This window comes from Sinocyclocheilus rhinocerous, unplaced genomic scaffold (genome assembly GCF_001515625.1).
Source record: "Sinocyclocheilus rhinocerous isolate Xijiao unplaced genomic scaffold, SAMN03320098_v1.1 scaffold205, whole genome shotgun sequence".
Classification (NCBI taxonomy): domain Eukaryota; kingdom Metazoa; phylum Chordata; class Actinopteri; order Cypriniformes; family Cyprinidae; genus Sinocyclocheilus; species Sinocyclocheilus rhinocerous.
The window spans coordinates 118,290-132,647 of record NW_015646169.1 but is presented as its reverse complement, the minus strand read 5'-3'; the positions used below and the strand labels follow the sequence as shown (position 1 = coordinate 132,647).

At 39.8% G+C, this 14,358-nt stretch overlaps 1 protein-coding gene across 1 annotated transcript in view; it reads left to right on the top strand.

Moving 5' to 3' along the window:
- Positions 1-14,358, top strand: part of LOC107707078 (potassium voltage-gated channel subfamily H member 5-like) — a 101,323-nt gene that overhangs the window by 35,574 nt on the left and 51,391 nt on the right. Inside the window, exons 7-8 of the mRNA XM_016510958.1 lie at positions 4,262-4,354; positions 9,715-10,144. Of these exons, the coding sequence (XP_016366444.1) occupies positions 4,262-4,354; positions 9,715-10,144 (523 nt within the window). The remainder of the gene's footprint in view (positions 1-4,261; positions 4,355-9,714; positions 10,145-14,358) is intronic.

Genomic DNA, 14,358 nt, shown 5'->3' with positions numbered 1-14,358 from the left:
TCCGGGTGTGTGTTCACGGTGTGTGTGTGTTCACTGCTGTGTGTGTGCACTTTGGATGGGATAAATGCAGAGCACTAATTCCGAGTATGGGTCACCATACTTGGCCACATGTCACGTCACTTTCACTTTCACTTTCATATATATATACTGTATATATATATATATATATTGATCTGCAAACCAGCATGTTAGAATGCAGTGACACTACAGATTGGAGTAATAACTGCTGAGAATTCAGTTTTACCATCACAGGATTAAATTACATTTGAAAATATTTTAAAATAGAAATTTATTTTAACAGAAATGCACTCAAGCTTAACAGCTTAAAAGTCACATAATGTTTATTATAAAACACATTTAAACAGAGTCTAAAGTATTTCCATCCTGACATAAGAACCTTTTATATTAATCACAAAGTGTTGTAACATCTAACTTCTGGTGTTTTAGAAAACCATCTATGACCTTGTGCTTAAAAAAAACCAGAAACCAATGAGCTGAGGTGACCTATAATATAATATCAAGAACTTTTTTTTTTTCATTTTCCTAGAGCAATATAGCAACTCAAAAACCCAATACAGTGAAAAATGGGTTTTGATAATAAGAAATTTCTTTGAACCCATATGCTGTAGAGGTAAAAGAAAGCATCCCGTCATTCAGCGCAGCTCACGGTTGTGGCATGAGGGATGTAACGTCTCCGTTCCCTCCTTCAGGGAACGAGGGTTACATACGTATCTGAGACGTTCCCTTTCAGTCTGTCATGTTCGACTTTACGTCGACACTGTAGGTCCCTATGGAAAGCGCTACAACCAGAACTCTGTTACGAGAATTGAAGGTGCAGATGCTGACAAGCAAGCGTGCCAGGACAGATGCACCTCAATCCGTAACCTACCCAACGCCCCATAAGCCAGATCACAGAACAAGTATACAGGCTGACATTCTCACAGTACAGTACACAAAGGTATTAGGTGTCACCCAACCCGCAGCTCTGTAGATGTCTGCTAGAGAGGCGCGATCTGGGGGGATTTAATCTCCTCGCACTTCTCAGGAACCTGATGATCAGGTCAGGCATTCCCAAGGATCTTCCATCCACTGCATCGTGATGCGCTGTAACGGCAGCAAACAGCAGGACCTGCTCGTCGTCCTCCCTGATTTTGCACAGATTTTGTGCAAGAAGGCTCACTGGGGGTAAGACGTACTTACGCAAATCCCAGGGCCAGCTTTGTGCCAGTGTATCCGTGCCAAGGGGGGCCTTGGTCAGAGAGTAGAACAGTTGGCAGTAGGAGGATTCCTGGGATGCGAACAGATCCACCTGGGCTTCCCCGAACTACCATTGTAGTCCACTCCTGGACTACCATTGTAGACATCACCTGCCCTAGGGACCACACGGTGACCTTCGTCACCTGAAGGGCAAAGTCAAAGTCTCATAAGGAATTAGAGCCACGACCTCAGTGTAGCCATGGACATGCGTTCGCAATGCAGGCAAGAACCATCCACGAAAGCTGATTTAGCATGCTTGCGACCCAGACACATGAGACAGCGATCGTGTTCGTCATCAGAGGTAAGGAAACTACCGCACACAGAAGCACATGGTCAGAAAGACATCTCTGAGACATTCTCGACCGTGCAAGCTGTAGGAAATTGCTCTTTTAGGCTGGAGTGCCCAGGGGTGGAACACGGCACTCTCCTGCAGACTGTAGATTTAGTTGTTTCTTTTGATGTTTCTCTGGCACGAGAAAGGCACTCACAAAGTGATCGGCTCTGAAGCAAAAATCTAAATGAGTGGATGCACGCCGCCATCTTATATACCCATATGTACGGGTAGTGGCTTGGCATGCAAATTCCACTCGCCAATTGTCATTGGCCATTTCTTGTAATGCTCAGAGGTGATTGGGGCTCCCAAGTGAGACCCTTACGTCAGTAGGGCCTTTCGCACCGTGGGAACCTTTTCCCAGAACTAATTGTGGAACTACCCACTTTTTGGCGTTTTCACACCGCCGGAACTGGGTGCGATTTTAGTACCGGACTGCCTTTTTCGAGAACCAAATTAGCTCCTACTCCGGAGCAGGGTCTAACCAGCACAACTGGTACTAATCGTGACGTAAGTAGACATTGATTGGCCAAACGCGTACGAAAACACCCTCACCCACCATGATTTAAAACGCTGTGTAAACATACTGTAAACATTGTGTCAACTTATTTTGCAAGTATGGAGAACAGCGATAGATGGACGGACGCTCAAGTGCAGTCACTTGTAGCAAATGTAGCACTGCCAGTTGTCGTTGGAGATTCTTAGTCCTCCTTTCCGTTCTTTCAATCGCTTTACGTTTACGTCGACATTCCATGTCCATTATTGTGAAACCCGCGAGACACAACAAAAACACAGCTCCGATCACAGCGTCCTCCATCCTCCTGTTGTTAATGTTGTTCTTCTTTGTTTCCATTGTTGAACGCCGCTCACAAATGACGTCGTTGTCGACCGGCTTACGTCACTTCTTAGTACACACTGTCGGTGCGAATGCAACCCTTTAAATAGTACTGGGAAATAGTTCCCGCAAAATCGTCCCAGTACTTTAGTACTTTAGTTCTGGAACTAAAGCGGTGCGAAAGGCCCTAGTGTTAACGTAACGTTGAACGTGACTGACTGAAAGGGAGCCTTTATTAAGATGACCTACATCTTTGTTTAAGACAGCCGTAGATACTAATAAAGCTGTAGTACTAATAAAGAAGGAATCAGATAGAGAATTAAACGTGTTTTAAAGGAGGAATAGAACATTTCAGTGATCAAACTCAAAAGCATTTAGAGAATTTATGGAAGGAATAGAATAAATTGAGTAAAACATCTGTTTTCCCCATGCATTTATGCATGTGTTTTTTCTGAATGCGTATACATGCCAATGTGAATGTTTATATTGTGCATACTGTATATATTTATCAGCAGAGATTGTTTTTATGAAAGCTGATGGCCTCTGACACAGCTGCTGTTGAAATGTCATACTCAACTGGCCTCCAGTGAACTCTGTTTGTCTTCAGTCCAAAACCTGACACAAACCACAACCTCAACCTCAACAGGACACTTGTTGAGTTGGCAGGTGTTAATGCTAGTGTGCAATGTGTTAGACCTCCATTGAGTACTGGAAACCAAGGGGATTTATGAAGATGACAGTGCAAATGATTAACACTAAAAATAATAAAAAACAATCATTATAAATTATTACATCAAACAATATTTAAATGATCAGTAATTTTTATTTTATTAAAAATAAAAAATAATACTGACCAAGAAAATTATTTTTGCAGTTTATAATTTTTTTTATATATACCTTTGAAAGTTAAGCAAACTGAAACATTGTGATGTCACTAACCCAAAAAAAAAAAAAAAAAAAAAGTCTGCTTATAATAAAATGCTGCAAAGTGCATTGTGTTATAAATCTCAATAAATTTAGTGAGATTTATGCTTAAACATAAAAGAATGGGGTAAAATGGGGTAAAAAATCAAGATATATTATCTATATATTATATAGTGTGGTTAAAAGATAGATGAATGAATGAATGAAATATAAAAATAAATAATAAAGCAAAATTGCATAATTTATTAATACATATTTTTCAGAAAATATAATTAAAAAAATGTGCCCCACTGGTAAATTGCTTGCTTTAAAGCATAAACCTAAATTGTTAGATATACTTAAAATATAAAAATGGGTTTTAAAAAATCTCTTTCTAAAATCTTATTCAAGATATGTTATCTGTAAGACTCTGTTGTTCCTCACTAAAAGCTATTGTATGATATAATCTTGTTTTTTAATTCTTCTTGGAAGCTTGACGGCCACTATTTGGACATTGTATAGTTTTTGTATGGAAGAGCAATATGAATATTCTGGTGTATATATATTTTGTTTTTCACAAAATAAAGAAAGTCATATCAGTTTGAAACAACATGAAGGTGAGTGAGTGACGACATTTCACACAAAGATTTTTCTGGAAGTGCATATTAGGACATGTCAGTTGTTGTTATGGGCCACTTGTTACATAACGCTTTTGTTTTTTAAAGTTTTTTTTAGCAGCATCTTGATATGATATTCTTCTTGCATACATCTGCTATTCCGTTCATACTAATTACTTTGACACGTTCAGTGTGCTGCTGTTCAATATCTGTAAATGGGTCTCTTGAATCCTGAAGTCCATCTCTTTGCTTATTATATGCATGCGCGAGCGTAGTTTGGCATGAAGTGAAACGTCTGCCTCTGTCTTTCTGACTTAGGATCCCATTGCAGACTCTTCTGCAGTGGGCCACTTGCCAGCTGCGGCCCACTCTCCACGCAACGCCACACGTGCGGAGGACTCGGTGTTGCCTGTAAGTTCGCTCTCCTTTCTTGGGTTGTTTATGGCCCTTCTGTCCCATTTTCTCATTTGTGCAGCAGTTCAGTAACCTCTCTCCTATTCAATGTTGAGCAGAGATGCACTAATGGCTCTTTAATTTATGCTAATGTTGCTCTGAATGCTGCACCCCTTAGTGTGTTTGTTTATCTAAAGTGATTTTAGATGCGAGACAATTCAAATTAGACGGCACAAGCTTCATTCCCCATGCCCTGACACACACATCCACACGCAGCATGTTTCACCAATAGGAATTAATGTTTTTCTCTTCAATTATCCCATGATACAAATCTGGGGTCGTCACATCTAACTGAAAATGTATGAGCACTCATAACTTTCTAATGTTCACACCCGAAAGCTACTCATCTGTTCGACCTCAAAGACAAAAAAAAAATTTGGTTTACTAAATGCTACATAAGCACAGTTGCAAATAAGGCCCTCAAAATGATAAATTACTAGGAAAAGTGTCCATTAGGAGCTGCTCTGCCTCGGGAGTTGACTGTGTTGGCAAAATTAGCATCAGTTTTTTGCTAGCGTAATAATAGCCTTAGGTTTTCATGCAATATTGCAGAATGAACACATCTATTTTTACCTTCCTTCTTCTGTGTCAGTGTCTAGGGAAAATTGCTCCTTTCAGGAACATAAAGCATGTTTGAGAAATTAGCCTTTTGATTGTGTGACGGCTGGAACAAAAAAGCAGAAATCCTCGGTGGAGGAAATGCTAATTAAACCTGTGAGGTACACATCACGGCCACTATTTATAAACAGTTCTGGGCTGACAGTTCAAAGCTGTTGAGGATGCAACAATTAGGTATACTTAATTCTCACCCCCTCATTTTTGCTCTGCCAGCTTAAAAAGTGAATTCCATCAAGTGTCTGCGGAGAATGTGTTGTTCCATTTTGTCCTCCAGATAACCTTCCAGCTGTCCTCTAGAAAATGGGAAACGTTCAGCTGTGAAACATGCAGGTTGAATCAAAGAACACAACCCAGTAACTTTGTTTTGGTAAGCCTTTCTCTGCAAGCATGTGAAAAAACGAGTCGCTCAGATTTAGCTCCCCTAGTGACCCAGGAAGGAGATTATTATAATATCACCGCGCCTTAATCTGCACGTTTCCACCCACGGCGCTACTGTCACTTAATACACAGATCTAATATAAACATGCGATTTCTTTCCCAGCTGTTTACCTTAACAGACATAACCGACTGTGTTTTTGTAACTTATGTGTGTTTTAAACATAAACTTCAGTCTAATTGACAGTTTAAGCGCAATAAGACATGAAAGAGAACTTACTTTAGTACTCACGTGCTGTGTGACAGCCGCTTCCTGTGTGTGTGCTTCGGATGTGTGTGCTCAGAAAACAATATCAGAAGTTTAAACTGATATGGCTTTAAAACGCATGATTTCAGCGGGATATACATGATTATCAAAACCAAACAGATGTTATTTTGGCAGAGTATTTGAGGTACGAGATGTAAAGTCACAGCCCTATTCTGGAAAAGGGAGCGGGGAGCAGCAGCTCATTTGCATTTAAAGATACAGGCACGAAAACAGTGTGTTTCTGCTTCCTCTCAAAATAGGCCTTTTCACAATGATATAATAAATGATCTGTGGGGTATTTTGAGGTGAAACCAGACACATTCTGGGGACACATGAGACTTATATTACATCTTGTAAAAAGGGGCATAATAGGTGCTCTTTAAATTCAATAAGAAATAGCTGATTCTGATGGTAAATTTTTAATGTTCGTCATTTACAAAGTTCTATACTCTACATGATCATTATCCATTGTGTGTTTATATTTTTTTAGTTTAAATATTTAATTAATAGCCGTTCAAGGCATGCCTCCCAGAGATCGGTCCTCGTTACAATTTCGCCACATTTGTGGAGTGGGTGCTAGAGAATAATGGACTATATTTCTCCATCTGTCCTGCTGATGAGGACCTCTCCAGCCCTACTCACGACCCAGAGCCCAGCCAGCCATCACCACCCAGCTGCACAGAGCGTCTGCCTGAGCCCACCACAGATGGAGAGCCCGAACCCGTTGTGACGGAAGAGCCAGCGTGAGGAGAAGCGTTTGCGCCTGCAACCCAGTTGCTCTCCTGTGTTCTCTCCCAACCTCCCAGCCTCCCTCTCCCGCCTCCTCTCCTAGAACCAGCCAGTTCATCAGCCATACCTCCACTGGTTCCTGTCAGTCCCTCTGATTCGCCTCGGGCCTTCCAGTCTCCAGCTTTGCCTAGGCATGAGGATCCCCTGTCTCCACCTCCAGCCTTCGAGTCCCGGACTCCACTTCGGTCCTCCGACCCATCGGCTCCGCTTTGGCTCCTTGCTCCCTCTTCTCCACCATGGCCCATCATCCCACTGGCTTCACTGGGCTCCCTCGTCTCTCCAGCTTCGCCTTGGTCAGTCATCGACCTTCCTCCGCTACAGGATTCCACTCCTCTGGCTTCACCTCGTCCCTCTATCCCTCTGGCTCCGTCTGGCTCCTCCTTCCCTCAGGCTCCACCATTTTCCTCAGTCGCTCTGGCTCCGCCACACTCTTCAAGGTCCCCGTCTCCGCATCGCTCGCTTTAGCCGTCAGCTCCACCTTGGCCCTCCAGACCTCGGGTGTCACCATGACTCTCCGTCTGCTTGAGTCCACCTAGGTCTCCACCTCCATAGGCTCCGTCTCCATCGCTCGTCCCCAGGGTGTCGTCTGCCAAGTTTCCACCATGGCTCCTCCCTCCCTCAACTCCGCCCTGGGGCCTCATCCTGACTGGTCTCTGGACCAACAACGTGCTTCTCCTGCTCCTGGCCTCCTCTTCAGTTAGACTCTATGTGGTGCGAAGACGCGCCTTCCTGGGAGTGGGGCAAACTGTCTGTTTTTTTTTGTGTTAGTTTTCCTTTGACCTAGTTTTCCTTGGTTGTCTTAATTATATCATTCTGTTCACCTGTGTTTTAATTATCTCATTAGTCTCAGTGTTTAAATACCCTTAGTTCCTTCTAGTCTCTGTCTGTCTTAGTTTGCATTTATGTTTTGTTTTGTTTTACTAGTTCTCCTGTGTATTCGACATTAAAACCCTGATTCTGAACATTTTCCTTCATTGTGAGCTTTTTGTGACAACCAAACCGTGACACCTTGTGTGTTTATTAAATATGTATGTATATTGAATATTTATTTAATATTTACTAATGCTTATTATTAAAATAATTTTTAGCTGATATTAGAGCTTTGTTAATTCCTACATTTCCTCTGTTTTTACATTTAAAACATTTTTTTATTTGAAAATAATTATCAGCCTATCGTATTGTTTAGAATTTTAATATTGGTGTGTTCTCAAATTTTCAGCAACCCTGGACCCAGTTATTCATTTTCAATGGGAGTGACAGCAGTCACTGGTGATGCTAAATAAATGAGCAGCTATGTGCTGTGGCTATATCCAGTGGGAGTGCACACAGTTGGGTCATGTGATCTGATTCCTGATTCATTTGGGTTTCGCATTTGTGTAGAAACGCTTTTTTAGCAAGCAAACTCCAGTGATTAAACCTCTGTTACTATGACCTTAAGTGAACCTTTAGATGGTAGTTTAACACCATATTAAATCCATTCTACAGATCTTCTCTCACAATGCTTGCAGAAAATGTCAACATATTCTGTGTAGGCCTGCTAGTGAGTTAATACTGTATTTGTGTACGTTAAGAATACTTGTACAAATATATGTTAATCAGAGTGGCCTTTTTTTCTTTAAAGATCTATAATCTGCATTGGCCTGAAGTTGACAAGCAATGCTTAAGCTTTTGTTCAAAGGGATAGAGTGCAAGCGTGGGCGTAGCTGAGTGAAAGCATCCTCTTTATTTTGCTTTCAGAGCCAAAAAGACTATATTTATTCCACCCTTTAATGATACAGACTCGATAACATACATCCAAACTATTAGCTGTTATCTTTGATAAGCTCAAAAATAATTTGCCTGATCAATAAAGCAACTTTGTTCACTCATGAGATCAAAGATTCTCTTTGGATGTGTGGTAGGATCAGTCGAGGAACCCCAGCTATACATCCTCTCCTCCTCCTCTGACATGAAAGGTGTTAGATCAAAGTGGCTATAGGCTGAAATATGACACCCATCAACCTGGAATTATTCATGTTCACGTGAACATGGAAGATCTCACCTTGAAACTATGCTAACTAAACCTTTCAAGTGCACCTTATCAATATAAGCCGATATGAATATGTCTTTACGTTTCTAAGCTTTTTCTAAACCATGATTATTTTCTTTCTAGCTTGGTTTGTTTACTTTGCACACAGAGAAGCATGTAACCAACCGACACTACACAATAATATGCTGCATTGAAGTAAAATGCAAAAAGTTAAGTTTTTTTTTGTCTGTATTTCTTTAAAAAAATGTATATTGATACATGCAATGACTTAAACACAACTCTTATATAAACAATATGAATAATTTCTAAATTATTATTATTTTTTTTATAATTTTATGGATACAAAGTAAAAAAGAAGGTGATACAACTGTCCTGATGTTAAAATGAAAAAAAAAAGTCTCATTAAAAAGATTCAGTTCTCAAAAATAAATCCTTACTGACTAGTCTGGTATACTTTTACTATTATTTCTTATAAAAAAAACTGAAGCAGTTTTGTCATGTGATGTGACCAACATGTAGATACATGCAGGAAAAAATAAAACAGATGATTATAGGCCTGTAATAGACAGGAAAGAGGCCTATCATGCAGACCCCGTCATGTCATGAAATTAATGTCATTTGCGCCCACCAAAAAATGAAGCATTTATGAATGAATAATTCATGATATATGTAAAAATATATGTGTACACTCGCATACATTCATGGTGTATCTTCTTTTTGCTTTGAAAATCGCAAGATGCAGCAAGTGAAATGGGAGAAAAATGCAAGATTTTGAGAGGTGTTAATGGCGACAATGAGACAGTGATCAGATAAAATTTAAAAAATCATTGTATTATATTAGAATAGAGAAGTTCACACCACAAATTTAATGATACAGAGGACACATAGGAACAATATCATTGCAGATTTTTTCCAGCTGATGAATGATAATAACATTGACAGCATAAGAATCCACTCACCTTTAAAGAGCAGATGATATAACGGCAGTGTGCGGTTGTAATAAACAGAACATTTTTATCTGTTGGTGTGGGCACTAATATAGTTATCATTATAGTGACCTTTACTATTTAACTTTAGTTATGGTTGTTGGGGTGAACAGGTCTGTACTTTTTTTTCATATGTCTATAATATGATTTGTGATGGAGGTCATCTAGTGTGCTCTTCCCATCTCTGATGATACATTCTCTTTTTCTTCGCCAGGGTCTCAGCAGCCTGTTCAGCTCATTGAAAGTGGTGCGTTTGCTCCGTCTGGGTCGTGTGGCACGCAAACTGGACCATTATCTGGAATACGGTGCTGCTGTGTTAGTTTTATTGGTGTGTGTCTTTGGTCTGGTGGCACATTGGCTGGCCTGCATCTGGTACAGCATTGGTGATTACGAGGTCATAGATGAGGCCACCAACAGCATCAAGACGGACAGCTGGCTTTATCAGTTAGCTATCAGCATTGGCACACCATACCGCTACAATGCCAGCGGCTCTGGCCAGTGGGAAGGTGGTCCCAGTAAGCACACGCTCTACATATCATCTCTCTATTTCACCATGACAAGTCTCACCACCATTGGCTTTGGGAACATTGCACCTACTACAGACGGGGAGAAGATCTTCTCGGTGGCCATGATGATGGTGGGCTGTAAGTATCACTAAATGGTTTCCTTGCTTCAATGGATGCTTTACTAGACAGATTGAGCCTCAAATGGAGATTAGGAATACATGATATATTGGTGCCATACCTGTTATTGGCTGATATTAGAGTTTATTTAGGTAACACTCAATATTGTACGCATAGTTCACCCAAAAATGAAAATTTGTTAAAAATATACTCACACTAAGGCCATGCAAAATGTAGATGAGTTTCTTTCTTAATTGGAATATATTTGGAGAAATTTAGCATTACATTACTTGCTCATCAATTGATCCTCTGCAGTGAATGGGTGCCGTCAGAATGAGAGTCCAAACAGCTGATAAAAACATCACAGTAATCCACAAGTAATCCACATGACTCCAGTCAATGTCTTTGTGTTTGTAATAAACAAATCCATCATTAAGACATTTTTAACTTAAAATCATTTGCTTCCAGCTTTTTTTATTTGAATATCATTACATCCTTTATGGTTTAAGCTGATATTCTCAGTAGGGAATACACTTAAAATAGCATCAGCAGACTGTTTATTACATTCTCACCAACCAGGGCATGTCAGCAAACTTTAAGTGCTATTTAAAAGCATTGTAGACACATTAATAGTATCATATAACATCACATAATTTGATATAAAACAATGTTCTGCCTTTGCAGGATTTCTGTTTAGAAAAACATTTGCATCATGTCCTAATAAGACCTGCAATATATCTTTGAAAACATTTCCTGAATCTTCTCTCTCTAAGCTGCTATACATTCAATCAAAAATGAATAAGCTTGTGCTTTAAACCTCCTGAAACCATAACGCCGCTCTTTGCTCTTAATCACCCAATCACTTGTTATTTTCAGAGTACTTTCTCCAAAGTTAAGTACTGTAGTAGCCCAGCAATAGTGCAGGTCAGCTTTTGAGTTACTGAGCAGTTTCATCAGTAATCCTCTACAGATCCACAGGGCTAGCAGATAGAATGTGCTACAGTAAACCAAGCTGTGACTATAGCTCTTGGTTGAAATGTAAAATGAGCCACCCAGGAGGCTGAAAAACAGCATCAGTGAGTAAGCAGGGAACAGTGGCACAGCTGAATGCACAGTTTAGGAAGAGGCATATAGGGCAGTACTTCTGCAAAAATTAAATGGCAGTTAGATTACAATACAATGTTGTATGTAATTTTTTGATGCTAAAATACTGCTTTATATTCTAGTATAATATGCAGAGCCAACTATGAGTCAGCCATTTGTAGGTCAACTTCGTGAGGAGTGTAAACACTGCGCTTTTCAAACATCACTGCAAAAAAATATTTTCTTAATTGAGTATTTTTGTCTTGCTTTCCAGTAAAATATATAAACATCCTTACAAGATAACGAAAATAAATTTGCATTAAAAAATCTAAATATTTAATTGTGTAATCTTTAATTAAAATGTATTTAATTAAGTTATGTGTTCAAATTTATCTATCTATCTATCTATCTATCTATCTATCTGTCTGTCTGTCTGTCTGTCTGTCTATCTATCTAATCCACTTGTTCTATGTGGGGTTGCTGGGATGCTGGGGCCTTTATTTATTTATTTATAAAATGTACTAATATTCTGTATATTTATTTCTTTGGAAAAAAAAGAAGAAAAAAACATTTTTAGCTGTGATTTCGCTGTTTGTTTAAGCGTGACACTTGTGACTCAATCAGTGGTGTGATTTTTCATTTTTACACTTTCAGTGAGTGCCACTAGTTGCACAGAAATTACACAATTCAGCTTTAAAGTTTTAATTGGAAAGCTGACCAAAGGTAGTTTAATTTAGCAGACTCTAGCTTATAAAGCACAGCTGGCTTCAGATCAGTTTTAGCAGTAGTGAGGCGCAGCGCTGATCGTTTCCTGATGTGTAGTAGAGCAGTGCTTGCTGTTGATTTATTGCAAGGTTGTTCTGCACCATCTGAGTTTCTGTCATACTTCTTTCTGTGCGCACAAATGACAGCAGATGGGGAGAAAGTCTTGTGTTGTTTGTGGATTTATCTCTCTGTGCTACAGTATGGTGCATTGTGTGGTATTCTGTTGTACTGCATTAGCCAAATCCAACTAATACTAAATTATGATGAAGCAGACATTTAGCATTAATGAACCATGAATTCATAAAGACTAGCGGATTTACACAAACTGAGTTTAATTGCCTGTTCTTTGAGTCATATTTGTGCTAATCACAGATCTGTGGATGTACTTTTTGTGTGGTGTCGGTGAATTAATGTTTAATGTATTGTATGAATGGGACTGGATTTATATTAGATCTGTGGAATTAGCATTAGGCTAATCACCATGTTAAAGCCAACTGTGCTTATCAGGGCCTTTTTGTTTTAGTGAAACAGAGCTGCAGTTTAGACGCTTATTCTTCTCGCTGGTGCATAAATTTGCTTTGTACTTCTTCTTCTTCTTTTTTTTACGTAAATCCTGGGCTTGTTAAGATTCAGTGTATCGTTGTTTGACTGAGAGAGGAGAGAGCAAGTACTACTGCTTCTGGGGCCCTTAAAGGTTGATCCAAAAAGGAAAACTGTCATGTTGTTCCAAACCCATATAACTTAATTTCTTCTGTGGAACACGAAATATATACTTTCAAGAAGCTTCACATATGTATGTCTTTTCTTCATTTATAATATATAGTAATCAGTTCTTAAAAAACTGCTTAAAGGGTTAGTTCACCCAAAAATTAAGCTTTAGCGTTAGTTCTGGCAGGTCACGTGAGTCAAGCTTGCATCAGCTGATTCTCAGCTGATCACGTCTACCTATAGGAATACGACACCTATCGCGGCATTCCTATATAAGCTCTATTCAGTATTATTCAGCAGCTTTTGCTTCCCGCATAAAAATATTATTAATCCACATTTCCTGCTAAGTTTCTTATTTCATTCTCATTGCTTAACGCTATGTTGGCAAATATGCTATTGTCAAATATTGCTCGTTGTTTAAGGCTAGTCGTTCAGTAACATGTTGGGTTGCTAGGCACGACGTTGCTTTAGGCTTTTTGTTTGTACTTTGGCACACTGGTAACATTAACGTTACCCAGTTAAACTTACCACAGCTGAGGCTTGTTTTTAAATCTGTTTAAGACTGTCTGATATGAAGCAGGCTTGCTGCTTAAGGCTCATCTAGTATTGAGGATGCTGTTTCATTAAACACATCCTATATGTATGATTATTTCCATCAAGCTGTGTTTAAGTCCGTGATATGCTGTTGCTTAAAGCTATACAGTGTATCGGTAATGTGCTTGATACTTAACTTGCAGTATGTAGATTTAGCTACTAAAGGTGTTATTAATGCTAACGATTACCTGGATAGGGCAACATGCTGTTGCCTAAACTTCGGGTATTGACCATATGCTGTACTGCATTAAAGGGGCATGCTGCTCTTCTCAGCTGCATATTAAAGAAGAGCACCCCTTCACTGCTTCTCTTCTTAAAGGGCATGCTGCCCCAGTCTATGCTATTTCAGAAGGTCTTTGCTTTAAAGCTATTAGGGTATTGGGATTTTGCTTGCTTGTTAGGGCTTATCTAGTGTTCAGTATCATGTTTGTCGCTAGACTTGCTTGTTGCTTTAAGCTATTGGTTGTTACTGCAAGTGCTGGTACTTAGTCTCCCTGCTCATTCATGACAGGCTGCATGGATGGGCAGGTTTGTTTTTGCCCAGAACAGAACCATACCGCCAAACCAAACTTTATACTAAGTATCTATCATTTTGACGATAGTGGTCCTGACAGAAATGAAAATTCTGTCATTCATTACTCACCCTCATGTCATTTCAAACCCGTAAGGCCTTCGTTCATCTTCGGAACACAAATTAAGATATAATTTGAATGGAATTTGAGAGCTGTCTGACCCTGCATAGACGCCGGATCTGTTTCCTACGTTGTTGTGATTTGATCTGAATGGAAACAGCGTATCCGTGTGACGCAGCTGTCACAGAACAGCATACGCTGTTTACGTCCAGCTATTCTGAAAGAGAACGTCTCAGTTACGTATGTAACCCTCGTTCCCTGATGGAGGGAACGGAGACTTCACGTCCTGTCGCCACAGCTGCTGTACCACTGCTGAGCGGCCGGGTCACCGGCTCGGCTCCTCAGCGAAAACCTGGTATGCGTTGCACCGGCTGCCTTTTTATGCTCACGCTGTGATTAGCGGCAGCTGGATGCAATCATCGCATGCCAATGTGCATTGGCTTGTTTAGTTTA